General features: G+C 46.1%; 2 protein-coding genes and 2 non-coding genes across 10 annotated transcripts in view; 1 reads left to right on the top strand and 3 right to left on the bottom strand.

Annotated features, from left to right (window-relative positions):
* The window catches only part of LOC126542403 (sodium-coupled monocarboxylate transporter 2-like), a 76,996-nt gene that overhangs the window by 10,172 nt on the left and 39,928 nt on the right, over positions 1 to 26,896 (bottom strand). The window contains exons 13-14 of the mRNA XM_050189461.3: positions 4,907 to 5,061; positions 2,290 to 2,402 (exon numbers count right to left, since the gene is read on the bottom strand). Of these exons, the coding sequence (XP_050045418.2) occupies positions 2,290 to 2,402; positions 4,907 to 5,061 (268 nt within the window). The remainder of the gene's footprint in view (positions 1 to 2,289; positions 2,403 to 4,906; positions 5,062 to 26,896) is intronic.
* On the top strand, positions 6,588 to 26,207 carry LOC126542413 (uncharacterized). 7 transcript variants are annotated; one of them, XM_055077234.2, is made up of 12 exons: positions 6,589 to 6,828; positions 9,680 to 9,756; positions 9,928 to 9,973; positions 11,911 to 11,996; positions 12,601 to 12,690; positions 15,915 to 16,001; positions 17,482 to 17,526; positions 18,420 to 18,473; positions 20,212 to 20,238; positions 20,605 to 20,625; positions 22,605 to 22,658; positions 24,555 to 26,207. In XM_055077234.2, exons 2-12 carry the CDS (start codon positions 9,703 to 9,705, stop codon positions 24,663 to 24,665), a joined length of 675 nt encoding a protein of 224 aa, XP_054933209.1. In that variant the 5' UTR covers positions 6,589 to 6,828; positions 9,680 to 9,702; the 3' UTR covers positions 24,666 to 26,207. The 7 variants fall into 7 exon arrangements, with proteins under 7 accessions (XP_054933211.1, XP_054933209.1, XP_054933212.1 ...); XM_055077238.2 differs by having other exon boundaries at positions 6,591 to 6,828; positions 9,680 to 9,844; XM_055077236.2 differs by lacking the exon at positions 18,420 to 18,473 and having other exon boundaries at positions 6,588 to 6,828.
* TRNAP-UGG (transfer RNA proline (anticodon UGG)) lies at positions 9,246 to 9,317 on the bottom strand. The gene has a single exon. It is a non-coding gene; the product is annotated as a tRNA-Pro (tRNA).
* Positions 10,029 to 10,110, bottom strand: TRNAL-AAG (transfer RNA leucine (anticodon AAG)). Its single transcript has one exon. It is a non-coding gene; the product is annotated as a tRNA-Leu (tRNA).

The raw sequence follows: 26,896 nt of genomic DNA on the forward strand, positions 1-26,896 counted from the left end.
TTCGAACTCATTTTTTTTTTATAAATTCATATTTTTATAGTGATTACCGACGCGAAGTTAGAACGCAGGCGAGAGCTTGCGCGCACAAAGAACGCGCGGATAACACAGGCTTCCGAGAGCGAGGGTGACGTGGCGTCGAGTCCATGCCCTCTCCTCTCATGCAACACCTGGCGCGCCGTTGCTATTGACGCAAACGTTGATCGCGGCGCCCACGGGTCACTCTACCACGGGATCGCCGTGAAAACGGGCCTATAAGAAGCGTGTATAAACCAAGCATGTCCTCCTTCCCCTGCGTTATTATTATTATTATTATTATTATTATTATTATTGATCTAATCAGGTTTTACTACATCTGTCACCGTCTAGCATAATATTGTCTAACTAATCTCGGTCGTTACTGTTGCATCCATTACAAACTCTCTCTCTCTCTCTCTCTCTCTCTCTCTATATATATATATATATATATATATATATATATATATATATATATATATATATATATATATATATATATATATATCGTACAGTCAACTACGCTTGCAATGACTCCGGTTCCAAGAATCTCTTCCCTAAATGTCTTCCCGTCAATACTGTAAACCTATCTACTCCAAACTAATCGAATCGGGCGCAACAGCGATCGAAAGTGGTCGTGTGACACCGGTGTTACTTATCTCGACTGCTGACCAGTTAATCCGTCCATCCTTTTACAGCGAAGCTGTGTATGGCTAACCGATTCGTTCGTCCGCCCGCCCGCCCGTCTGTCGCTTGGATGCCAAAAACCCCTCCAGCGCGACCCCGTAGTGACTGCGCCAGTAGTGACTTCGTTGCTCTGCGTCGCAGCCGAGCACGCGCGCAGCAGTTTCTCTCCGGCTCCGATATGGGCAGGCCACTTCTCATACGTACTCCTGAGGATCAGGCAACTGTCGGTCAGCAACGCCGCGAGCAGAACCGAGAACGAGCTCGTCTACGCCGTGCCGACGCTGCAGCCTGGGCACAAGAACAGGCTCGTGCAGCCGAGCGCAAGCAGCAACTGAGTACCGAGGATCCCGCAGCCTACCAAGCTGTCGCTTAATGAACCGTCGGGATTAACCCACTGATAAACAACAGGGCCGTACGTTTCAGCTTCGCTGGCTAACCATCTGTACGGAGCGTTCGGGCGGCGATTTGTCTTTTTTTTTTTTTAATCCCGACGCTTCTGGAAACTTGTTGACTTTACCTGTGGGTCTCGCTTGGTGAATATCTTGGCATTCCATTAGGATGAGCTGAGTCGCTTCCAGGCTTTTGTTGCAACACACACGCACACTCTTCATACTATGGCGCATATTTGCTCCGGTATGTTTTTGTCCTGAGGCAGCCAGCCAGCTGATCGGGCCTCAAATAGCAAATCACTGCCCTTTGTGCTACCATACAGATTTTCCCTCTCGATTTCATTCTTGCCGTTTTTGTAAATCTCCATGGGCTTTTTTTATTTCCGTCCTTTGCGACCAATTTAGCTTCTCTTTCTCTTACTTTCATTCACAAAATAGCGCGCCATAGCACCGAGCGGATGCATGCATGTAGGCTTGGCGCTTGTCCGTATTCTCGGCCTGGTGTTTGTGGCTCGGGAAGAAACGCTTCTGTCCTCGCAGGGACGTGCGCGGGACAGCACGCTTGTTTTGAGTGAATGTTTCGTGCAACTTATATGGTCCGCGGATATATATATTAACCTTAATTACTGTGTACATAATCGTCTAATACTTCGCTATTGCTGTCAATCAGTGTTTCGCCTGTCTAGCGAAACTGCAAGTTTTTTTTTTTAGAGCGCAGCTCTTAGGCGCCCGTTCCTGCGGCGAGGGTAGGCGTAGCCGAACGAACGAGCACAGCGAAGGATGAAAGAGCGAACGCGCAGCGCAGCGGCGGATGAGCGAAGAGAGCGTGAGGAGGAAAGCGGAGGAGGGTATGGCGAAAGCGTGAGAAGAAAAGCGTAGTGCCGTGCAAGGCGCGCATTGCGGTGACGACGGCTGCGAGATGGCGCCAGAATAGCGCGCGTCGTCTGGGAGGTCTGGGAGGCCACGTGTCACCCACGCGCTGCCTCTCGCGAACTCCCGATTAACGAGGCGGTCGCGCCACACTTCACTCCGTTTGCAACGTGCCGCACGAGTCAGATTGTCCGCGCCAACCAATATATCGCGAAATGAAAACACGTATAGAGCTGCGCTCGAATTTCGCGTTAGGGAGTATACCGTAATCGTCGGCGAATTTTTTAAATCTTTGTAATCATGTGAAGTCCCGAGCTAGTGTACTGCGTACCAGTAAGCCAGCTGATGATAATGCCGATGAAGATGGTGGCCAACGTTGACAACATGCCGCTCCAGAAGCTTGACAGTCGGTAGGCGAAAAACACGGTCGCCTCTTGCTCACTCCTATGTCATGTGAGAGGGAGAGAATGAGTTATAAAGAGAGTCAGCCGACAAGTGAAAATACAGACCGACAACCAATGCCGACAACCCTGTACCCGTATTGGCTTTCCGTCACCATCGTATTAAGGATATTAAAGGAGTATCTCTGGGGGCTCTGGGGATGTATCTTTATAACAAGCCCTGACCTCAACTCAGCTAGGTGGGAAGCGGCACTCCGCAATCCACTCCTGGCTGAGCAACGTTGGGCCGTCCAGCAGGTCCACGATGCGGCTAGCAGGCTAAACCTGTCGGTCACGACGTGGGAACGGCCCGCGACGTGCTAATACTCGTTCTGCAGGACTGAAAAATAAAAGTTATCTAATCAATAAATCAATGCCAGTGCCTTGAGACGTTTAGCGCATTTCGATTTGGCCACCTCGATAAGCTCAATCGTTGTGATTGGCGATTGTGCGTGTTCGCAGCGTCTACTGCACGTCGAAGGGTATAGATTTCTCTGAAATTTAACGCAATGAAGGCATATAAAGCATAATGTACAAAGCCACAAGAACGCCTGAATGCAGAAGCACGAAGACCAGACAAATTCATGTACTTCCCATCATTCCCATGGTGGGTCAACGACTGCAGCGCCAGAGTTCCCTCTAGTATACTGTAGGAAAATCTATGACCCACTCGTCCTTTCACGATGGTGGCGGAAAGCCAATGTTATTTATTTATTTATTTATTTATTTATTTATTTATTTATTTATTACAAATACCTACAGCGCCCGAGTTGGGCATTATCGTAGGGTGGTTAATTACAAACATAAAGGTCAACTTCGCGAACAACGCCATCATATCGTCTGTGGTATTAAACATACAATCATCTAATTAGTAAAGAAAGACAACACATCCAATACTAACAACATCCGATAATAAAATGTGTTACACAATGCATAAAACGGCACACTGGAAATATTGTCTAAAACAGATTCATGTAAAGTTCTCTGTGGCAGATGAAAAATTGGGTGCAGACACTACCTCATCCGGGAGCAAATTCCACTCTGCAATTGTTCGCGGAAAGAATGAAAACTTAAATACATTAATACGACTTTGGTAGGCCCTTATTTTTCTTGGGATTGTCGCGTCTTTTAGACTGATAATGAGGTGGCTTTCAATACATGTTCTTATCGATTCCTGTGTTACCGCTGTTAATGTTGTGTAAAAGCTTTAACCTGATTATTTTTCTGCGTGTGGACAGCAACTTCCACCCTAGATTTCCCTGATTTGCGAACCTCTAATTTTGTAGTCGTAGATGCCCGTGACGAATCTTGCGGCCCTTTTGTGAACACGCTCTAACTTATCTTCAAGAACTTTTCTGAAGGGGTCCCATGCTGCGTAAGCCTACTCTAACACCGGCCTAATATTTGTAACATACAAAGCTTCCTTCAATCGTTTTGGCGCATACTTGAAGTTCCTCTGGAAAAGGTGCAAAAGGCGGCACGCTGTAGCGCTTGTTGTGTCAGAAACTCTTTTCTTGAATCTTTTCATCCCATTCCCCATCCCTATACAGAGTAGCATGCCAGCGGTTATATACGCGCCGGCAAAATTCTCTGTTTTTCTAATAAAGAGCCCTCTCTCTCTTGTTGTGTCAATGTGGGATGTCCAGTCTAATCCCGCAGTTAAAGTGACGCCCAGGTATTTGACTTCACATTCACGTTAGCACATTCAGTGAGACGTGGCCCATTTTTGCAAAACTGTTTTTTTTTTTACTTTGTTGACGTGTGTATGTTTTCTCCCGGCGTGCACTCGAAGCCAATTGACCTCTACCGCCCTTAATTCTGGTCACCCCTCGACACTTACGGCGCTTCTCACTTACACGACATTCCCAACGCAAGCCGTGGAACCATTGCAACAAAAATGGTAATACCTCGCACCTATTGCTGCCATTGCAGCCCTTATACCTTTCGCTTACACTTGATTTTCTCGTGAGTCAACATATCGATTGCCCTCGTTTGTCAGAGCGCTTGATACTCTTTTACCATATGTATCTGTATTGGTGGTTCTAAACAAGATTGCCATTGTTATTATTGAATGACCTATTTTAGCCATCACTTCATTACGCTGGAACTAACTGCTAGGTTAGTACTACTTTTCCCTGTCCATGAAAGCGAGCGGTTTTATTTAGCATCTTATGCCCTAACGCTACATATACCGGCCTTTTCTGTGTGGGAGTTTAAAACGCGCGTTGCTTTTTGGTAGCACCGTTTCAATTCTACCCATTTAGGTTATGAAAATAATTGCTGATAGGACAGGTCTGTCACAGCACTGCGGACTTGCTAACTTTCACCTCTGCTGTACGTTCTCCCCTTAGGCTATTCAAAGAAAGCGCTAATTTCTCTGGAAACCTAATGTCGGTGCCCGGAGCCTGTCGATGTCAGCTTGTGATTCAAGGATTTAGGGCGTGTTATATTATGGGGACTATACGGGACATCATGGAGTGACAACGCCACTAAACGTTCACTGCTCACGGTATCGGCAGGGTAGCATTGGCGCCGAAGTGCTCCGTGCCGGGACAGCGGTCCAGTGAGCTGGGCATCCTGAGCGGCTTTGGACCGTGCAGCAGCCGTCCGGTCACGGCCCACGCCTGGAATGTCAGGGTCAGCGCGGTGGCTACGGATGCCCCCTGCGTGCGCATCGGTAACGTTAGCAACCGTTAACACGTGGGAAAGGTCGGTTAACACTAACGTACACAAATATTCGAGCTGTGTATTGTTAAATTAACCAATACCGACATATCCTCACCGCAACAAATGTCCGCCGTCAAGCGCATAAACATTTCTATTATTTTATTTTTTTGTACGCAAAGCTTTTTTATTGCCTGCCCACCCGGAGCTTGGCGTGACTGCTCAGACGGTTGCTCGTCCAGTAAACTGGCCCGATTGATCGCGGAAACTGTGTAACTCAGCTCCCACCCGGCAGTACAACTCCAGGCCGTCGAGCGGGCCAGGGAGATCGCCGAGAGCCAGGGGCTCCCGGCGACCGTTTCACATGCACCGAGCGCTCGGTGCATGTGAAACGGGAATGCGAAGTACGCATTTGTGGAAGTCGCAGCTGCGATAAACGCCGTGTAAGATCGCACCATATGGACCGGGCTTTAGGCGCATTCTCAACGCCAAAAGGAAACGTCTTACCGATCACGCACTGTTAAGAACGGCCCGCTGACATGCAAGTTTTAGCTGTTAGGAATGGCCTGCCGAGGTGGCAACGTGCAAGTTTTGCCAGCCAGTTGCGACAGCGGCGGCAAAATTTTCTTGGAACGCCACCGCAAACCTCTAGCCACGGCGTCACTAAGTCGACTGTGTGTGGACGCGCGTCCTCGACTCTCCGTCTCTGGAGCCGAGTTTGACGAAGCAGGCTTTGTGCCTGAACCCGCCACCGCGGACCTGATCTGCTATGAGTGGGGGAGTTGCCGCGGGAACGTCTACGGAGACCCCTTTCCCCTTGCCGATCAAGACGCAAGACAATGGACAGTCAGCTCGGGGAACAAAATGCGCCTACGGTGCCTGGTCGCCTCGCCTACGGTGCCTGGTCGCCTCGCCTACGGTGCCTGGTCGTCTCGCCTACGGTGCCTGGTCAACTTGTCTACTGTGCCTGGTCGAACGTTTCCCTCACCTTGGGATCGATTGAGGACCGAGTGTTTATAAACCGCTGTTGTGCGGCTGCTCAGTGCACTTTCTCAAGCAGTCATGTACTGATGTACTTTTCTCTCGCAGTCATGCTAGACTGATGAACTGCATGTAGATACTGTAAATAAACCCGTATTCCTCGTTCTCGATTAGCAGCAGTCCTTCCCTTCAACAACGTCCTCAGCGTGGATAAGTTAGACGACGGCATGGGCCAGCTACCTTTTAATTCATGCCCGACTCCAATCTTGACAACGAGTTACGAACGGTGGGATTGAGCCCCCAATCCTAACAGCACGCATTCGCTGTACTGCAACTGACGTGAAAGGTTCCTTTCCCTTAGTTGGAAATAAAACAAAGTTGCGCGCATCAAATGTCGTTCCACATAGTATGGATAATTGAAACGCTTCAAGAAATCTTCACGTAATGTAGATGATAACGATAAAGTGTACGTTGCTCTTTCTTTCTTTCCTTTCTTCATTTGTTACTTCCTTCGCTTATGCCAAGCTACGAGCAGGAGAGCCGCACATAAACCAGCGATCTTGTTTGCGACCCTTTACACCATGGATGGTCGTTTCGACGGCGGGGCAGTCGTGGTGAGAGATAGGAACAGCTTAATTGGCGCTAGCCTGCTTGCTAACCCTCCTCGTGGGTTTGTGTCATGATGGAAGGTATCACCATCATCAAGCCTACCCGCGCAGAGCAGGCAGACTGAAGCGAGGAAGAAGAAGAGCAGTCAACGGTCAACGGGGCCTCGTCTCAGAACGGTAAGTGTGACCAGCCGTTGAAATGCGCAGATCATTCGTTTTTTTCCCTCAACTGTGCACTTATTTCTGTCGACGTCTGTACCTGCTTGAGTAGGGAACTCAAAAAACACGTCGAGTGCTATTCGGTTGTAGGCGAAGTGGCTTATGCGCTGTAATTGCAGTGGAGTGCTGGCAAGATGCAATTGCTTTGTACGGGAGTGGGTGACTGTCTCTGCATATACTCCGCGATGCAGTACGTTTACTCCGATGAAGGTGACACCTAGGTACGCCTGCTGCGGATGCTCGCGCAGTTTGCAGCGGGCCACTCGACCACGTTAGACAAGTGTGATTCACACGGTATACTTCGTTGGAAGGAATCAACGAGAACTCTAGAAAATTGAGTCGAACAGGGGACAGGTACAGCTACTCCAGAAAAAGAAATTTCAACACGCTGTTTTACTCGGTGAAACACAAATGGGGGGGTCGACGTACGCGTTATCACATTGAGCATATTACATCAAGTTGGAAAACGACTTCGAGAACAGTACGTGACGCTGTATACGCGTGGTCGACGTGATGACACACGTCAGCCGTTTTTCTCGGGTTTCGCAAAAAAAAAAAAAAATGGCCGTGGAAGAAATGGCCCCGCGTATAAAACAGGAAAAAAAAAAATGGTCCCAAAGGCCAGAGACAGCTGCGAAAACTGCTATAATGAAATGCCACGTGACAATAATAATACAGCGCATCGTCATGCGAAATATATAACCATATACAAATGACTGCGCGACGGTGGCCCTTGTGCACAGTTTGCTTTCCTGTCATCGCCAATTCAGCTGTCGCCAATTAAAGAAATAGCACATACTGGGGTTTTACGTACCAATACCACGATCTGATTATGAGGCGACCCGTAGGGAGCTCTAGCCCATCAGCGCGATGCCATAGCTACCGCGACCGGTATCTCGCCAACTTTGCCGCCGTCGAGTTCTTTGCTTCAGGGCAAGAGTTCCCCAGTTCCGTGTTACACACAGACATCCTAAGGATGGTTGATGGGTGTCCCCCCCCCCCATGTCGAAGAGATCCTAGGGGTGTTCCTAAAACGTCCTACTCCTACGCTAATCTGGAGAAAACCTCCCATGTGAAAGACCGAAAGATGTCCCACGGAGTTCCCGGCCGGGTCTTTTTCGGTTGTTATCTGGATGCGGGATGGAGGTTATGTCCCGGGCTCGGGATGGTAAAATGGGTGTCATTTGTCATGCTTGTTCTAGGCACATATGGTGACCTTTGCATGCAAATGAGGGGAGCTATGAAACTTGAACTGTTTCATTGCAACTTGTCATCGGGCTGCGTAAGTGCATGAATTTTGCGAACAGTCATCAGGCCCCAATAAGAGATAAACATCGTACCACGACCACCACCGCACTACCACTGGGACTGCTAGTAAGGCGAGAACGGGGAAATAATCGGCACAATCCGGCGAAATTTGCGTGTTACGTTACTTACAGGGAGAAAATGCGACATTTATAATTTCTACAGGAGTAATCCACAGGAGCCTACAGGAACCTTCAAGGTGTGCATATATACACTTCATGTGCTCTAATGTGCTCTTCATGTGCTCTAGTGTTTTTGTTTTAGTCGCGAAAATAACAACTACGAAGTGCACAACGTATTGGGCTGTTTTATGCGCGTTTCAAATGTACTTGCTGCCGGCCAACTCTGCCAACACATCCGGAGAATGTCAGGATTTCTTTCGAACGTCCGCAGGATGTTGTGCGTTGTCTGGGATATTTTCACTTAGGGACAGCTTTTCCTCCAAATAATTTTCCTCGGGGCCATTTCTTCCGGGGACGACGTTTACGGGGACAGTTTTTTTTTTCTTGGGACATTTTTGCCTACACCCGTTTTTGTCACCATTTGAATGCATTCACGGAATAAATTAGTACTCGCCGCTCTAAATTCGCTTTCGGAAGAGAATAAGCTGAGCCAGCAGGAACGGAGAGAAGAACTCTCTACGTTGCCAGAGAAGCAACACAGGAATTACGATATACTTCCACGTGCCTTTAGTAGACCAGATAGACCACGTGCCTTCAGCAGAAGGCACGTGGTACAACGCGTGTCCAATTCGACATACGCACCACCAGCCAATAACCGCATTTACCCAGTTTTCGACAGGTTTCAACACTCTAAGTATGTACCGCGTCGTACATCGTACTGGGAGCCATGTCGAGCATGTCGTGCCTAAAAACCGCATCCACGGCCTCCGAAATTGAGCGGCGCGCACGGGTCCCGTTGGAGATCTCGGAGGCTTACTGCCGACAGCAACAAAAGAAAGCTAGGCCAAAGCAAGCAAACAAAAAAAGAACGCATGGATTGCATCGCAGTGTAGCAAAACTTGTAATACAAAAAAGAAAAATTCACTCGAAAAAAAAAAAAAAAATGTTGGGCCCGTCCGGGATTTGAACCCGGGACCTCTCGCACCCAAAGCGAGAATCATACCCCTAGACCAACGGGCCACTATACTCAGCCGTCGTAAAAGCTTTACCGACCGCTACATACACCTGCGTGCCAATTTTGCGGCAGAGAATGTTCACGAAACACGCTGGCCAAACTGGCTGAAACAAAGGTGCGCTACAGTGCTGACTTGTTTAGTTGCTGTTCTTGCCATTCGTGTGTTTAACACGGCACATGCACTAACATGCTACTGCACACATGGTTATGATGGCTGCTAGATAACCAAATTTTTCGCTTATTTTTCGGATTTGGCGGTACAGCCAATGCCAATGTTCTGGCCATTTACCCCGCGTTTCTCGCTCATAGCGGAAACCGCCTGAGACACACATAGAAAGCTTTTACGTGAAGCTTTTTACACACGCAGAAACTCGACGTGGTCTTTCCGCCATGTGGACATGCGAGACTAAAGTTGGCATCACCTGCCTGGTCGTGATTTGCGGGGTGAGTGCGAAGACAGTAATGACGGCAAAGAACTGTTGCAACCACAGCCTCCTGTAAAAATACCGGTGATGCGTCCAATACTCAAAAAGTATGTTCACAGAAGTCTATGGTCGCACTTCCGATGTGAGCGGCTGCTAATGCTATTGCCGTTGCGTTTGGAACTTCTTGCAGAGCGCGAACTCAGTGGCCTTCGCAGCGGCAATCCTGCAGTGGGAAGGTGAGTTCTGTGCAAACTGCGCAATGACGTTATTAAAAAAAATAAAAAGAAATTTTGGCAGCGGTGGGATTCGAACCCACGCCCCCGAAGAGACTGGTGCCTTAAACCAGCGCCTTAGACCGCTCGGCCACGCTACCGATGGCCTCCCTTGTGGATAAAAGGCTACAAATCACTACAAATATCCGAAAGCATCTTTTTTCTTCTCTTTTTTGGAATTGTGTGTCTTTTGTTATGTTGTTCGTGTTCACAAGTATGTCCGGTGTTCGCAAAACGTGGGCAAGTTTTAGAATCAAGTAAGTTCCAATGTTTCATAAACGAGTGATCATGAGCTCTTAATCGGTGTCTGCTTTCGGGAACAGAGAGCTTGCAGAAGATGCTTGGTGTCGCTGTTTAACTCTACGTAATTAAGGTGATACATAGCCACTTTATATATAGTTAGCTTAAGCTGGATGGCGCAAGTGGGGCGTCACGGCAAGAATAGGGTGCACAGTAGAGTGCATGTTATTCTGTGGCCTTCGATACGTTACCGATCTGATGGCGGAGGTCATTCTAGTACAAACACGTCTCTGAAGCATTCTGAAGTCCCCACTTGCCTACGAAACGAATTTATTAGGTATGTTTAACATGTTTATTTGTTTACGCACTTCGTACTGAGAGAGAAAGAGAAAAAAAAAGTCCTGCGTTCGCTTTCCTCGTGTGGCTTAAGAAGCTGGTTTCGTACTACTCCAGCGTATATTTAGCGCGGTTTTTAAACATATATTGAACAATGCAAATTATGTGCAACTCCATTAAAGGACGTCCGCACCACTGGTAAATCCACCAGGGCCCCCCTCGAGACATGCCAGCCGACAGTATTAAGAGGAAGCTTTAGCTCGGGCCCAACTCCGACGCGGCCTATTCAAATACATGTAAAACGCAAAAACGTTTTTATGAGATAACCCCTGGACCGATTTTGATGAAATTTGTTGCATTTGAAAGAGAAAGTCAAATTCTAGTGACTGTTGGAAGCGGAATTTCGATTTAGGGCTTGAACTTTCTTAAATCGATTTTCAAATATTTGACCGTTTGAAAAAAATGGAAGCACGAAGTTTACAAATTCATGGCTCTGCATCAAGAACTGATATCGCGGTTCTGTAAACGGCATCCATTAGATCATTCAAAGCGGACAAATTCAATATGTCATTTTACATCTTACGTGAATTTGTTACGTCGCTTACAACGGTTTTGCAAAAGTTGTATTTCCCTATGATTAAATATTTTTTATATTCATGTGTAACACATCAATTTTGTCCGCTTTAGATGTACTATTAGATGCAATTCACAGAATTGTATTATCATGTTTATTGATTGAGTTACAGAGTTGTAAACTTGATAGTTTCGTTTTTTGAAAATTTTCGATTTCTGGCAATTTTTAATAAAATATTCACGACCTAACTCAAAAATTCGATACCAACAGTCACTAGATTTTAAGTTTGTCTTTTAAATGCAACAAACCTCGTCAAATTTGGTGCAGTGGTTGCCGAGAAAAACGAATTCTCCTTTTACATGTATTTAGATAGGAGCACTCGAGCTAAAGCTTCCTCTTAAGCACGCGCTGCTCAAAACTCAATACCTCCCGTCCTCTAGAGGATATATCCTGGATTCGCCCTGGTCATAGCGAGCCTAAAATGAAGACGCCCGAAGGCAAGAGTGGTTTCGCTAGAATACACGTGTATTGAAGCGCACGTGCTGTACTTAACCGGAGTTACGAGTTCACGCAATGCCCGTAAGAGTGCAGTATGTGTAGAAGGATCATTTCACACCATTTTCGGAAGATTTATTGTTCTGGCTTGATGCTATAGTATTTTACGAACATCTTCATTGTTATTTTCGTTCTTAACAATTCAGTGAACAACCTATACGGTTTCTTTCTTTCTGCGAACATCTCTTCCCCGCAGAAATGGTGGTGTCTCTCAGTTTCGGAGTCATCTTTTTCGGGGTCAGCATATTCTTCTTGATGCTGCTCTTCTCTATCCTGGTGACCGTAAGTCGATCGCTTCGTTGTCTCCTCTATCACAAGAGTGTGGAGCCCTTGGCACACGTTGCCGTGCCTGCAGGACAGCTTTTAATGCTCATGCATAATCATCCTCGCTGATTCACTTGTATTACTTTGGACGTCCCAGTAGGTGTATATAGTTCGCGGTATTGTGGCATCTGTTTTCATTGCTTATAGCTAAAAAGGCATACCAATTTTGTGACAAATATTGCAAAAGGAAAGAAATAACCTAAATAAAAATTTTGCTTACCACAGTAGGTAATGTTTAATTGCCTCTCCTAAATGCAGTTAATTTCAATAGAATACTTTCAATAAACGCAGAACAAGACAATTTCTCCGTTGCCAAGCACAGGAGCACCTGAGGTGAAGCTTCCCCGTGATTTGCCAGTGAGAAGCACTGATCCTGTCCTATCTTCATTGTTCTATGTTCTTTGACTCTAAACTTGCACCTGTCGTGTGCTTTAAGAGTGGTTTTGCTTTAAGTTAGCTACTCATATAGACTTGCAGTGGATCAAGTTTCACGTAACATATGGGAAACAGAGCGGCTGCTTAGCTTATAACGCCGGCTCTTGATTTCGTTTGCTCTCGAAAGGACAACCAGAAGGGCATGACGATAATGACGCACGCATGCAAGACACGGCCCATCCTCCTGCTGATCTTCCTGGGCCTTTTCAACGCCGAGGTATGGGATCCCGCTAATACGCCCGGGCCATGCTGAAATAGTAAAGCAAATGAAGCATATACAGCACAGCAACCTGGCGCGATGTGTTTCTGTGTTCATGTACGTTAGCCGCAAGTCAACACTTCACATTGCTCTCCTTCGCTCCGACGTTGCTTTCTGTGTCGACAGTCCGTGAATAGTGACTGTCACCGCTGTAATTGGAGAATAGGCAGCCTCACTTTTTGTGAAGTGGGCTGCAGATGAAAGAAAGGCTTAGGCAGAATGACGGTGCAGTACTGAAGATATGATTTGAGTGCGCTTGTACTTATTCGGTGAATAAGATGTGCTTATCATGACGCTGATGAGATGAAATGTGCATATCATTAGTCACCTGACTAGACCTGAGTACAGAGAAGTAGATAAGGAGCACAGCTAATTATCAATGAATACTGTGTAGCTTCTACATTCCTTCTACTTGACGGATAGAAGTGGCTGACAAGACATGTGCACCTAACGCAGATATCTCTTAACGGAATATTGTCCCACAGGCCTTCATGCCAAACAGAAGCTGCTACGAGTACTTGAATACTAATGACCTGATCACTCTAAGCGTAAACACCAACACTGCTCCCTTGCGCGCGAGCACACACGCTCTCCAGCACCTGGCAACTGCATGCGCCCAAACAACGCTCTCTTTATTCGTCAGCATGGCACTCAGTCACACTCTTTGTCAAGAGCACCTGAATGACTCTGGTGTTCTTTGCAACAGTCTCTCTCTCCCTAACTTGCGGTCCACATACTGAACAGAAAGCGTGAGCTTATGACCCGCGTTTAAATGAGAGAAGTGTTATATGGTTCAGTTCTCGATACGAAAGATCTGCAGACGAAAACTTTGAAGACGTCGGCGACGCATTCCGTTTGTACGTGCAAGGCATAAACAGTCGTATAACATGTTCTAATCCAAACTACGGGCTTCCCATCCCGAGTAGAAGAGAACGAATAGAGAAATGCGCAAGTGGGAGAACGTCCACGATGACATAAAACGAAAACTACACGGACGTAAAAAAGCAAAAAACAAAAAAGAAAGGAGACACAAAGAGGACGAGCGCTCTTCGTCTCCGTTTTTTTGGAGCCCTAATTATACCAGTATGTCTGACCAACTAGTTCAAACAAACGCTATGCTACATTTTTGTCCACTCCTTTTTATGTGCACGATCTTTACGCGCACGGAAGAAACAGGCAAAAAAGTGTTGAATCTAGAAATAGCTAAAGCGAAATCATTCCCCAAGAACCTACAAATACAAAGGCTTGGGGTACTCAATGAGCAGGGTTTCATGTTCGATTTCTTGTGGAGCAACGCGGACGCGGAGGGAGGAGGACGAGGAGGAGGAGGGGGCTTGATTCGATAGAGTGTGAATGTAAACAGCTTCACGGTAGCGGTACGCGAAATTGAGGTACTTGTATAGGCAACATTTAATGTTATGTGCAGCGACAAGGCGGCAATCTTCACTGCGCCGTTAAAAAAAAAAAAGAAAAGAAAAAGCAAGCCTGTAAAGTTCTAGTATCCACCAAATGGTCCGTCTGTGAGCGGGCCTTATGCATGCGTGCTTTATAACTTTAAACAAGTTCATCTATCACAATGGCGGCGTATTGTTGGCACTATACGCCCTCGCACTCAGCATTCGGGGATCGTGGGCACTTGTCCGTTTTCGCTCTTATCGTGTTGCTCATGCATACGCACGAGCAACACAACGGTTGTGGATATGAAGAGAGATTGTGGCAAGGCGGTGACGGCCACCACATGGCGCTTAAAGATTTCTTATTTTCGCTGAGATCCGTGACATTTCGATCATCACGAGTAGAGAATTATTTTCCATCACGTGCCTTCGAAGGAAATCAAGCACATTGTGTGCTGCTTTACAGGGCAGAATCACGCAGCGATTAGATTTCAGTTTGAACTCCCATCCGTTTCGTATCGGATGGGAGTGAGACGTCTAAAGGCGTGCTGCTGTGTTGAGCTCGGCACCGCTGCTATATATACCATCATTCTCGCGTATGATGGCGGAACTTTGGTAAATAAAGCGCGGATGCAGAAACGCCTTTGTGTGTTGAAAATTGGGTCTTTAAAGGGAAACTAAAGCGAAACAATAAATCAGTTTAGACTAATGAAGCATTGTTTGAGAACCCTGCAGGCAGTCATTTAAAAAAAAAGTTTGATTATTGGATGAGAAAATGAAGGTCCAAGTATCAGTATTTCAATTTAGCGCCGAAACCCCAGCGCCGGTACGTCAGCCTGACGTCAGGGATTCCGAAGTATGTTTTCGTATTTGGGCCGCGTTGGCTGAATAAAGATTCCCGAAACTTGCCATGTTTAATATTTGGTTCCCTTAGAACACAAAGTAGTCAATGTGTACCGCTATATATAATTAGTAGGCCCTAGAAGATGCCATCAAAATCCAAGACGTCACAGCCCCCAGGTGCGGGAACTTGAGTAGGCGTCGCCACACGTACATCGTTCTTGCGCTTTTTCTGGCTTATCGAACGTCTTGTCGTTGTAAGAGTGGTGGTTTCGGTGTTGTAGAACGGTAATTTACTGATGCAGAAGAAATCATTTTTTCACTTTAGTGTCCCTTTAATAGATGTACGGCACGCTTCAGTGTCCCTTACAGGCAAGGTGTGACAAATCAATCAATCAATCAATCAATCAATCAATCAATCAATCAATCAATCAATCAATCAATCAATCAATCAATCAATCAATCAATCAATCAATCTGCAGTTATCACTGGTTCGAGTAGAAGCTCCCTTCTATTGTCATCGTTGAAGGGATGGCGAAAATGGCGCCGAGGATACCAAGGGAATAAAATTTCGCCAATATATTAATTGATTTTGTTGTAGCGTGATCCCGCCGTCTAGAGCACGGAGTTGATGCTATATCTTTTTTTCTTCCTTTTTTCTCTTTTTTTTTTTTACCCGCCGTGGTGGTGCAGTGGCTTTCGCGTTGCGTTGCTATTCCCGAGGGCGGGAGATGCCGCGGCGGCCACATTTCGAAGGGCGCGAAATGCAAAAACGCCCGTGTACCCTGCATCGGGTGCACGTTGAAGTACCCCAGGTGGTCGAAATTAATGCGGAGTCCCCCAGTTACGGCGTGCCTCGTAATCAGATCGTGGTCGTGGCACGTAAAACCAGAGAATCTAGTTTTGAAAAATAACTAATGCTATATCCTTGTACCGACCACGTTGCAGCTGCGTGGCTTGATCCAGGTCAAGTACGAGAGGTCCGCCATGGCGACGCCGGTGCCCCTCACGATTCCTCCACCGGGCCCCGTATTGGTGAGCACGATGACTACGCGCCATCTTTGCCAGAGCCTAGCGCCCGTTTAAATGCGATAACTATGGGCAAATTTGCCCAGAGTTACCGCATTTCTCGGAAGATGTTCTTAAGCAAATATAAGGTTACTGTTATGGTTTATGTTAAAACTGTATTCCAGCAAACCACTTCTGCGGAAGTTACAAGGTAGAGGCCTTTCATGGACCTTCCGGAAGGAAGGCCCATGAAAGGGAAAAAAGCGTTACCCACCCGGCCGTAGCACGTTGCTATATACGAGCCAATTGTATTTCAGCAGGTGTATGCAGCAGTCCCTTAGAAATTTCTATCTTTCTCGGAACGTGTGCTCGTAAAAGAAACAAAAAAGAGAGAAGTTTATTGTTATGATTTACGTTGAGATTAGCTTCAAAGCAGGTATTTCATGTAACCAAGTGCGTTCGTTTTCTTGATGCACGTGATCAGCACGACACTGTTACACCGCGTATGTCCCAGCTAACGTTAGCCAAGCTGTTCAATGGAAACGATGATTTAAGAAACACGGTGCCAGATACAATTATAAGACGTGTGGTGTTTGATCGGGTCTTAAAGTGTATTTTGCACCATGTTCTTTTAAACCTTTCCCTTCCTTTTCTCTTTCTTTTTCTTCGTTGATTAGCTTCGTTCTGCTTGCTGCGCTGTACATACTGTTCCTATGAAGGACAAAAAAGAGACAGACACACATGTGCGCAACCTTTCAACTGTTTCCTAACCAGTTAACAGTTAACAGTCCTAGCTAACCTTAGCTGGGACACCCTATATGCTCTTTGGAAGGAGCAGACGAACAAGAACCCGACAGCTTGCTTCATGTGACGGGAATTTCGAACAAAGATCGCCTATAGTAATATTTTCATTTGTGCGCATTGTCCCTGTTCTTTATATTTCCGTATTACTGATGGAAATATAGCACTGCCGCCCCAGTTGAACCTGGAAAACAATGTATGCCGCTCGCACGCCCGATAAGTATAGTCTAGGCTCAGGAAAGTTCACATTATAGTGTATGGAAGCAACCTACATCTTCTCGTGCTTGCTTCTTCTTTTTTCCGCGGAAAATAAAGCTGTACGGGGTCGAAAAGTTGCAACATATTTGTCTCCCCCTGATGGCGTATACACACACAATTTCTTAAAGGAGAACGACAACCGCACTGTCTCTTACGGTGTATGTATACTTATCTGTGTGTCTGGGTGGTTTAACAAAGCCGAGCGAAGCGGGAGGAGACCGTGGGTCGGAAGGGCCCGTGGCTACAGTGCAATCTTTTCTAGAAATGATACATACGCCCCTGATATGAACACCCCCCTCTCTCTCTCTCTCTCTCTCTCTCGCTCGCTCGCTTTCTCTTTTTCTTTTTCTAAAAAAGAAAGACGCAGTGACTTTTCTCTTGTGTTGTCTGTGGCCTGCCCGTGGGTTATGTGTTGCTGACAAGACCGCGTGTTCTCTTCCTTTTCTAGCGACAATCGTACAACCTGATCACCGAGAGCTACGCTGTCGCCCAGGTATGCATACAATACAGGACCGAGTGGCAAATTATTTACGTATTAGCATCACAAACATCAAAGCACCGATATGAACCTGTCTGCTGACATTTTAACATATTGTTCTGTCTGGTTGTCCCATGGTATTTCGGGCCCCTGTATGCCATTTGCTATTTAAGTTTGATAGCTAATCTTCCACCGAAAGGGCCAAGTATAAAAAAAGCAAAAGCGCGTTAGCCCCCCCCCCCCCCCCCCCTTTTTTTTTTCAGTGCTGAAGTCGCTTTTCAACGACAACTGCGTGTCCTACGCGTGCCTAAAATCAGCATGACGACCCAAGTGTATCAAGCAGCTTGAACCGAACTATAGTCCGCTACACATAGCCAAAGCATTTAACGGCGCCGAATGTTACGAATGCGAGTAAATAAGCGAGCAATTGTGAGTGGAACCAGGTCTTGCACCTGTCTCGTCCAGGTCATCTTGCGTCGCTCAAGTGGTTTCGTTCCTTACAAGCTGAGCTGTCGAAGCTTGCCATCTTGAAAACACGCAAACGACAGCACGAAATAAAGGAGAGCGAGAGAGAACACAACCCTTGTCACTTGTCTTGTCGCTTGCGCTGTTTAAGATGCGTTTAGTGGCCTAAATTGCTACAAGGTTCGACTTAACGTTTGCTCAGGCGGTTACTGTATAGATAACAGGTTTTCTCCGTATAGAGTCTCTAGAGCACATACTGTGTACGTACGGGAATGTAATGTGGGTTTGTCCAGGAAGCGGCCGTGGTTCAACACGTGCGGGAATGATTCTTTCATTTTAATAGTGCTTGTTAAAGAAACGCTAAAGAGAAGCACGCACATGTTGTGTCCTCCAAGTATACATGGCATTATGGATCTCTCTCTCTCTCTCTCTCCGAAATTCAGCGTCATGGAAAGGGAGCCGCCGGCTTGAACCGCACGATGTTGCTTCGACAAGCGGTAAGCGAGAAATCAAACGTATATATGCAAGCACCTTGCTTTAACAGCCCAATGGCAGCGGGACCGACATGCGTTCAAGCTTCCCTTCAACCCACTTTCCTCTCGCCCTCGCTGCCGGTGACGCGACAGCGCCGCCACCGCGCTTCTCGGCCATGTAATGGACGAAAATCGCGGAAATTGCACAGCGGGCCAAGAAGAGTCGTCCTATACTGCGACACGCACAAACTGGCTCTTGTCGCGGTGCTGCACGCGCATACGTGGGCGCGGAGCCGCAGTGCAGGCGAATATGGGAAAGGTCTGTGCAAGCATCAATAAAAGTTTGTCACCACCACCATCTGTACAAGCACGCGAGACGCGCCGAATCCGTGTCGTGTGCCTCCTATGAAACTTGCGCGCGAAATCACGTACTTTGTAAAAGAGAGAGACATTTTTTTTTTTCGAGAGAGAAGGGGCTTAACCTCCTCCACATCCTCGTGAGACCCTTTGTACGTGTGATATATATTCTAATGGAAACAGATTTTTAAAACAAATTAGCCAACGCGTTGGTGCTTATTGTTCGTTCTTTCATCGCGGTGGGTACTAGATGGTCGAAAAGCCTGTGCAAACCCGTACGCTAATTAACTTAACAGTGGTTTATTACTTTCCTGGTGACGGCTTCTAATGGCAATGCTGCAATGCTATATAGTATTGTAGGAGGACGCCGCAAGAGGCTAAATCAATTTACGCGGTTCAAAACAAAACACCGTCGTCCATTGTTGCGGCATTCGTCGATAAATATTCTTCTTTCAGCCCTGTAACGAAATTGGGCGCATTAAGATCGCCCGAAGAACCGCCCACGCGACGTTTCCCGCCTCGTTTGGTGTCTTCACGCCAACGGGTTGACCTCCTGTGCATGCCTCTCATCATCGTATCTCGCGAAGATCGTTTCTCGGCGACCACTTTTCTGCTTCAATGCGTAAAACAGCGTTTAATTTCTTAAAAGAAGTGGAACGCCAATGCGTTTTGTCGGGCACATTTAAAATAATATGTCGAAACTGGTGCAGTCCTGAGAATTCGTACCAAGTGGATACGCCTTGCGAACTCACCGGCTATAAGTAAACATGTACCGTAACTTAATTGAATAAAAAGTTAGTCAGGGTAATTACGTTACTTATTAGGCGTTTTGATTTCTCGTAGAAGTAGTGGGCACCTCGCCGAGTAATTTAAATCAAGGATTGGAATTGCGCTAACTGTCACAGGCAAAATATATTTTTTAAATTTTGACCTTTTAAAGAAAGCGCCCGGTACATACAGAGATAGTCAATGTTTTTCATTTTTGCCTGTTAGGGCTAATAGACTTCTAAAGCTTCTATAGGCGGGTTGCTTGTAGAAAACCTTTGTCCGCAGACTATCTATGAAGGTTGTGTAGACTACAGTGAAGCGCCTGTAAAATTTCAACGAAATATATAAAAAAATACTCTTTGACTTTTATCTTTTTCTCGAAAGCATCGTAAAGATGTTTCGAAAAACGCACGCGTGACCCTTCTCTAAATGCGGAGGGTGCAGCTTTCTATAAAGGCGGTACGTGTCAAATTTCCTTTCGTGTAAAAGTAAAATAAAACTGAACTGAACTTATCTGTCAGTAACACAACCGGCTCAATCAGCAGATCTATACGCACCAAGTGTGTGGACGGCTCGCCGCCTAAACAAACAGAGCGACTGACGGTGTCTAACACGTGCTATTTGTTCTCTTCTGCAGTCCGACGAGGATGAGAACGCGGATGAAGTGAGTACTCTCAACACTTCTCACTGTCGGAGATAGGCGCATGCAATTCTTTTAAAAATCTTATGGGCAAGCTTTATATAATTGTGCAGGTTCTTCATCTTTCTCTCAATTTTAAGAGCGTGTGAGAGGTAGTTAAAGGAGAGCGGTTATTTAAATCCAAAATCCCCTTGCCGCTCTTCTCCGATCGGTGTTTCTAGACTGGGAAACAATGAAAAGGAGCAGTGAGAAAAGAAAATCATGCCATTGAAATTATGGACAAGCACGCTGACACATTGCGCAACTCTTTTTGAAAGACAATTTGAACCTATTGCGCCGCTGCATGCACTGCTGGAACTTACGATTCTTATTTTCACTTTGCTGTGACAGGCCGCCATTAAATTGGACCCGGTAAGCTTACTATAGGTATACAGCCAGCCGCTGTAAGCCAGAAAAAATTTGACGCTCCTATTATGTATGCAGTTTTCTCTGTTCACTTCTTTGCCCCTGGAAATCGTTCCTACTATCATTGTTTTGCGGTTATAGCGAGACAGCATTCGTGTACTTCGTAAAGAAAACTTTTTTTTTTCTCGCAGAACTCTCCGGCATAGTTTCGCGGAGATTAATCTGCAGGCACACTTGGCGTTAGTCAGCAGACAATTAACATATTCGCGTTTACGCGACAGCGTGCGAAGGTGTGGTCGGAAAGGAAGGTCTTCTGCTTCATCTGGCGCTCATGCGAATATTGAAACGTCGCAAGGTTACGAAAAAAGGCTTGCAGGACCAGGCTGTGCCATACGTCGATAACTTAGAACACTGTTTCAACCTTAAAGTAAATTGCAGGACCACCTTACGCTCACTCGTAAAGTGGTCGAAAGAGGGCTGCTCAGAATTAACATTGAACGCCTGAGGTTATTCACCGTGCTATCTCGGCGCACGAGCACTTCTGAGCTCCGCCCACAGCAGCTTGGAATCGAACCCTCGACCTCGTTCTAATTAAGCGTGCTGCCATAGCCGTTGACCAAGCGCGGCGCTTATGTCATTGTTTCGAGGAGCGAGCCAAGCTTTTGGTAACATTCTCGTGATCTCCGTGGAAAGGGCTGGCTACTCGAAGAGCAGGCATAGCATTCCGTGGTGTCGGTCGCTGAATTCATCGAGGCAAGAGGTACGCTTATCAGTGCTCGTTGTTTCTTTCGATATCGGGGCTGAAGCGGCGCTATACCGTAAAACTACAAGTTCACGCCCACACTCGAAAGATAGCCTAGATTTCAACCGCGTCCCATTTGTTTATCTCAAGTACCGATAGACCACCGCCAAATGAAATGATTTATTCGAGGCCGAGAGCGTGTAAAAGACGTTTTGGCGGATACCTGTTAAGCTGAGGTGACGTCAAATAGCACGTCCGACGCCGTGGTGCCGTCGTTCAGCTTTCCTATAGCATTGTGCTTCTGACCACGAGTTCTAGGCATTCTGATTGGGCAAAATGAGAAAGGTCGTATTACAGTGTCGGTTCGTGCACATATAAAGAACTCTGCACACGTTGGGATAAAGTGAACAGGAGGAAGGGGAAAAGTGCAAATTATGTTACGGTGAAGCTCGTGCAAATAATGCGCCAGTGGATTGCCCAATTCTTTCCGAGAATTCGGCAACACTTCTGTATCTTAAGAACCTGATTCCATGATTCTTTCATCATTTCGCTGTGTCTGTGCGGGTAGGGTGGGGGTTAAAATTAATTCAGCGCCCTCGGCTCTCACCAAAGCACCTCTCGTAGTATAACTACACGCCACATTTCGTATGGGTCAGTCTAAGTCGAACAGTCACCATCAGCCTCATCGATCAGACAACATTAAAACACAGCAAAACGAAAACTATACGAAAAACGTTCATGACTGCATGTTTTCAAGACGTTCTGTATAAACGTCATTGTAGTTTGGCCATTGTATTCGTGAGCAAAGGGCCAAGGTAGGCTGTACGTGGAAAATGAAATCATTAACTGAAGTTATAAAACATAATAGGGAGCGAGGCGTTTGATGCCTTTAAAGGCATCACGGGTGATTCACGACAATGAGCAGTCTTGAATCCTTGGACACTTGTTCTGGTCTTACAATGCTACAATATATAAGTTTTGCCATCGGAAGATAGCTCAAACCTTCTTGTCGGTATGGTGAACGCCAATTTGGTTTTTCATGGCAAACTCGTGAGGGGTGACGACATAATAAACGAATCTCGTAAAACACTATCCTATAATTTGAGTTTTCCGCGTGTAGATGACCACATAGTCCATTAAAATGTCGTCGCTGAAACGCATTGAATGTAAATGATAATGGCGAACGAATCGTAATCGTAGTGATATTTCTGACACATTGTATTGTGCGTTTCGATGCTTCCAGGATGTTATCTTGTACCTGTCCATCGGGCTGTTCATCTGCAACGTCATCATAGACGTAAGCACGTTTTCATGCCCAGAATAACGCCCGTGTATTATATAAGTTAACAGCAAAGGCGGTAACGGTACATTTGCACGATATACATCAGCGCACCTCATCACCATAAGCACTAGAGAAAACAGTGACGTTTGTAACGTGCAGCATACATCTAAGGCAGTTGGTGACTAGACCTGCGCTGCGAAATTGTTAAGACATTTGCCAAATGTGCCAGAAAAGAAAAGAAAAAGAAGGCGCTGGAAGATACAGATGTTTGAGTGTTTGCCGTCGCCGCCAGTATGTGGTGGCCATGTAAAGGGTTCTCTTCCGTTCTTTTTTCCCCTCTTTTTTTTTTTAACAGCAATGATTTGTATGATATGAACTTTTCAAGTAGCTGGATGTATACATACACTGCAATCATTTGGTACAGCATCAATCTCGCTAATGTATAGATGTATGAATTCAGGCGGGCAGTGGACATCTTGTGGACGCAATGAAACTTGACGATAAATTCGAAAATTTCGGCCTATTCGACAGCGTTACTTGTATTACAGCGAAGCTTTTAGTGCAACTAGAAGCCAGAAAAAACTAGAGAAACCAGAAAATCTTGTATGCACGTTTTCATAATGTCCCGAACGAACTGGATGAATAAACGAGTTTGTATTTAGAGGGAATGGAATGCGTATTAGGGGTGATGTCCAGGCAAATATTGAAGTGTGAGGACAAATCAGGGGCTAAATGAAAATTGTCAGACCCCCGTTCTTGCGTCTTTAGAGGTGTTATATGGGACGCTTAGACGGTTTCCCCAAATGCTCCGAGAGAACTAAATGTGGCGGCAATTTTATATTTAAATATAGTTTCCTGTTATTTGTGACGTGCACTAAAAGCTAGAAGTGTGTGAGAAAAATATGCTGTTGGGGGGAAAATAATTACTGAACACTCGTTTTCTCCCTGTTTTCTTGCTTTAACCGAGGCGCGTAGATTATCTTTCCGGCCTCCTCGATGAAATAAAGGAACCACGTTGTTTATATTTCGTTGGAATAGGAAGCATGCTGCTGGTGAGGTACGATAACAGTTTTAACTGTGTAGAGTGAATACAGCATTTGTAGGAAATTACTTATATACAAGCATTCCAGAACATTGCAAGAATATTTTACGAACCGCGCAGTAATTTTTTCCCGAAGTCCTGAAAAACCTCAACGTGCCGCAAAGTTGAAATTGCAAAGAAATAAGGGAGATTCTATGGGGGGATGTGTGTGTAAGGTTTGAGGAGCTTCGCTTAATTGCGGTCTTTGCGAAAAATTTCTTAAGCAAGTGCTCGAAAACGTTGCACAGCCGCTATCCGTAACTTTTCCTAGTATTAAGCGAACTGTATATGACATCAAATTCAAATTCGGTGAAAAGGGGCGCTTAGTAAGGAGTAACGTGTGATGAAACATTAACGGCTCTTGTTTAATTATTATCTTTCCAAATAATGACTTAATCCTCGTTATATCCCTATTTTCTTGCGTTATACGAGCTATAGGTGCCTGCGGTGTCCTCGGTCACGTTAACGAGCCGCCTTGTTATTTTTATTTTTGTGAAAATTGGCGCCAGATTATAGATTATGTGTAGAAAAAAGTCCATATTGTGTGGGCTTGTTACGGCCTTTGCAGTAAATTGCGCAGATTTCATCTGATTACTGTTATAACTATCGGCAACCCAGGTCAAATTTGCTTAAAATGGCGGGAACGTTATGGCTGATACGCTCGCGAACATAAAATTGCGTGGGTTAAAAGTTTGTGTGTGGGTGAGTCAGTCCCTCAGAAATATGTTTTGCAGTACCTGCGCGCTGCCCCTTCAAAAGTGTTACATTCGGTTGTAAACAAACTCTATCCCCATACATGCTGCGTAATGATTCGGCATTCTTCGTTCCAGACCTTTGTCATCAGGAGGCTCGGCCTGTACACTTCCAAGATGGGATCACTCCCGCTCCAAACTTCTGGATCGCAACCGGCACAAAGTTCCGGGTCCCGTGGCCAACAATAAAAAAACAAAAAGAGAAAGTAATGGAAACATTGCGGCAGACACGAGCCAACTTGGGTATCTTTTGTTGCTATAGGGCTCGAGGGCCACCACAGGAGAGACCGGCGCTGCTATTGACATGACATTGAAGTCCTGATCGTAGAATTATAAATAACGCGTTCCATTCCCAAAATAACAATATAGTTGGTCACTCTTGCAGCGCGGTTTATTTCTCGGTGCCGCAGTGCCGGATGTATTTGACCGAGGCCTGTGAGAATTCTCACGTGTGCCCCAAAACGCAGCGGCAGCGAGGTGCTTGGTCGATAAAGTCACTGAAAGCGAAATATGGTGATCGTTAGATTCGAGCAAGTGATGCACACAGGGCTTGTAGCGTGCTCCTTGGCATGACATCAGTCAGAATACACGGCGGAAGCGCGGATTGGGGCGACGCAAATATAAGCGGTTGAACGTTAAGTGCCGCGTATTATAACAGACTAGTGATAAATAATCGTATCGCGATATTTCTGGCGAAAGTGGCCAGCCACCCTCGCCACGACGAATGCTTTGAACAGTGCTGTTATTGCAGCAAAAGTTCATATAGCTACTTTTAGAAAGATCGTGGTAACTGAATAACTAATATGAAATCATCAGGTCGCTCGCTTCCTAAACACCTTCGCTGTCCTATACACACCAGACTGGTATATACGAGCCAGGTTGTCTTGCAGCCAAGACGCCACACGCGCAACGCTTAAAACACGCGAACATTCGGAATTAAACATGGCTGAACCGCTGTGGATGCCGAACACTTCGCAGCCGGAATCACGTAATGTCGCTTACTACGCCACGGATAGATTCCAGCAGAAGACGCAACGGTATGTCCTGAGGTCAGTGTGTGTTCGACCCATGCGATGAGTTAGTGTGATATCCTTAGAGCGCGCCTGGCGAGCGTCGGCGTCGGAGTAACCACTAGGAGGAGGAAAGCGGAGGAGGGTTTGGCGAAAAGGGTGAGGTGGAAAGCGGAGCGCCGGCACTACCAGGTATGCGGCCAGTGCGGAAACAAATAGCGCTGGCACGGGCTTCGGACCCACCGCGCATGCGCATTCGGACGTGCGGCGCCGCCGCCGCTAGAGAATGCGCACCGCGCGAGCCACGTGTTCCCGTGTTGACGCTTTCTTTCTGAGCAATGAGCGACGCAACCGGTTGAAATGCTTCGTCTGCTGCTGCTGCTTAACGAGCCGCCCGATCAGAGATTCAACGTCGCCCTGTTCCTTCAGAATCGGATTCTTTGCCATAATATATCGCAAATTCAAAACACATTAACAGCTCTGCTCGAAATTCGCAGTAAGGAGCATTGTAATCGTCGGTGAAATAACCCTTTCCTGCACAGTAATCTGCATTGCTTGTACTTGCGTAAAAAATTGCGGCATAGGAATCCAGTGAAGCTGCTGTTTGAGCAGCTTTTTCTTCTTATCTCAGCTCCTTTTTGACTCTAATATAACATTTCTGAACGTTCATTTTCTTTTGTATGGGAAATGTGTGCTAAATAAAGATGCTTGTCTTTGTCTACTTCTCTTTTATTTTTATGTGAACTGCTAAAGTTAAACAAGTTCTTAAAACATAAACATAAAAGGAAAACCGGACAGACCACTCGTCCTGAACCACGCCTGTAATCTTGAACACTTAAGTAAAGATTAACGTGACCAGATTCCTCGGGCGCCAAAGCGGGACCAAATGGGGGGGAGAGGGAGAGGGGCGTTGGAAATGGAAACCGGATTAAGAGTATTCATTCTACGCTTGGTTATGTGGAGGGAAACACTTCCAAGCAATCCAGTAAATTTGCACTTGCCTTTAGGCATTATTCCACGCGCTTCAAACACATGCGTGGCAAGTAAGACGACACGAAGACGACGTGGCTTTGGCTAGGCTGCGGCGCTCGTTGTATCCAACGCTTTCAGTAGCAGAAAAAAAATAAATATAGGTATTACTTTAATATTCGATATCCGCATTTCTAGAATGTTCTTATCCGAATCGGTTCAAAAGTTTCGCAATTCGAAGGCCTATATACCCGTTAGATACCGTCGCAAGTGCCATTGCTGGTATGCTATTCCTGCTCTCCACGACCCGTTGCGACAACGCCGGAGAAACTGGAAATCGCTTGCGCGCCTTTCTTGGCATCTCCACAGAAGCTGGCACATGTACGATTGCCCACGTTCACTCCTTGTACTCAGAGTACCGTCCCGCACCAAAAAGCTTGT

This window comes from Dermacentor andersoni, chromosome 2, assembly GCF_023375885.2.
Source record: "Dermacentor andersoni chromosome 2, qqDerAnde1_hic_scaffold, whole genome shotgun sequence".
NCBI classification, from domain to species: domain Eukaryota; kingdom Metazoa; phylum Arthropoda; class Arachnida; order Ixodida; family Ixodidae; genus Dermacentor; species Dermacentor andersoni.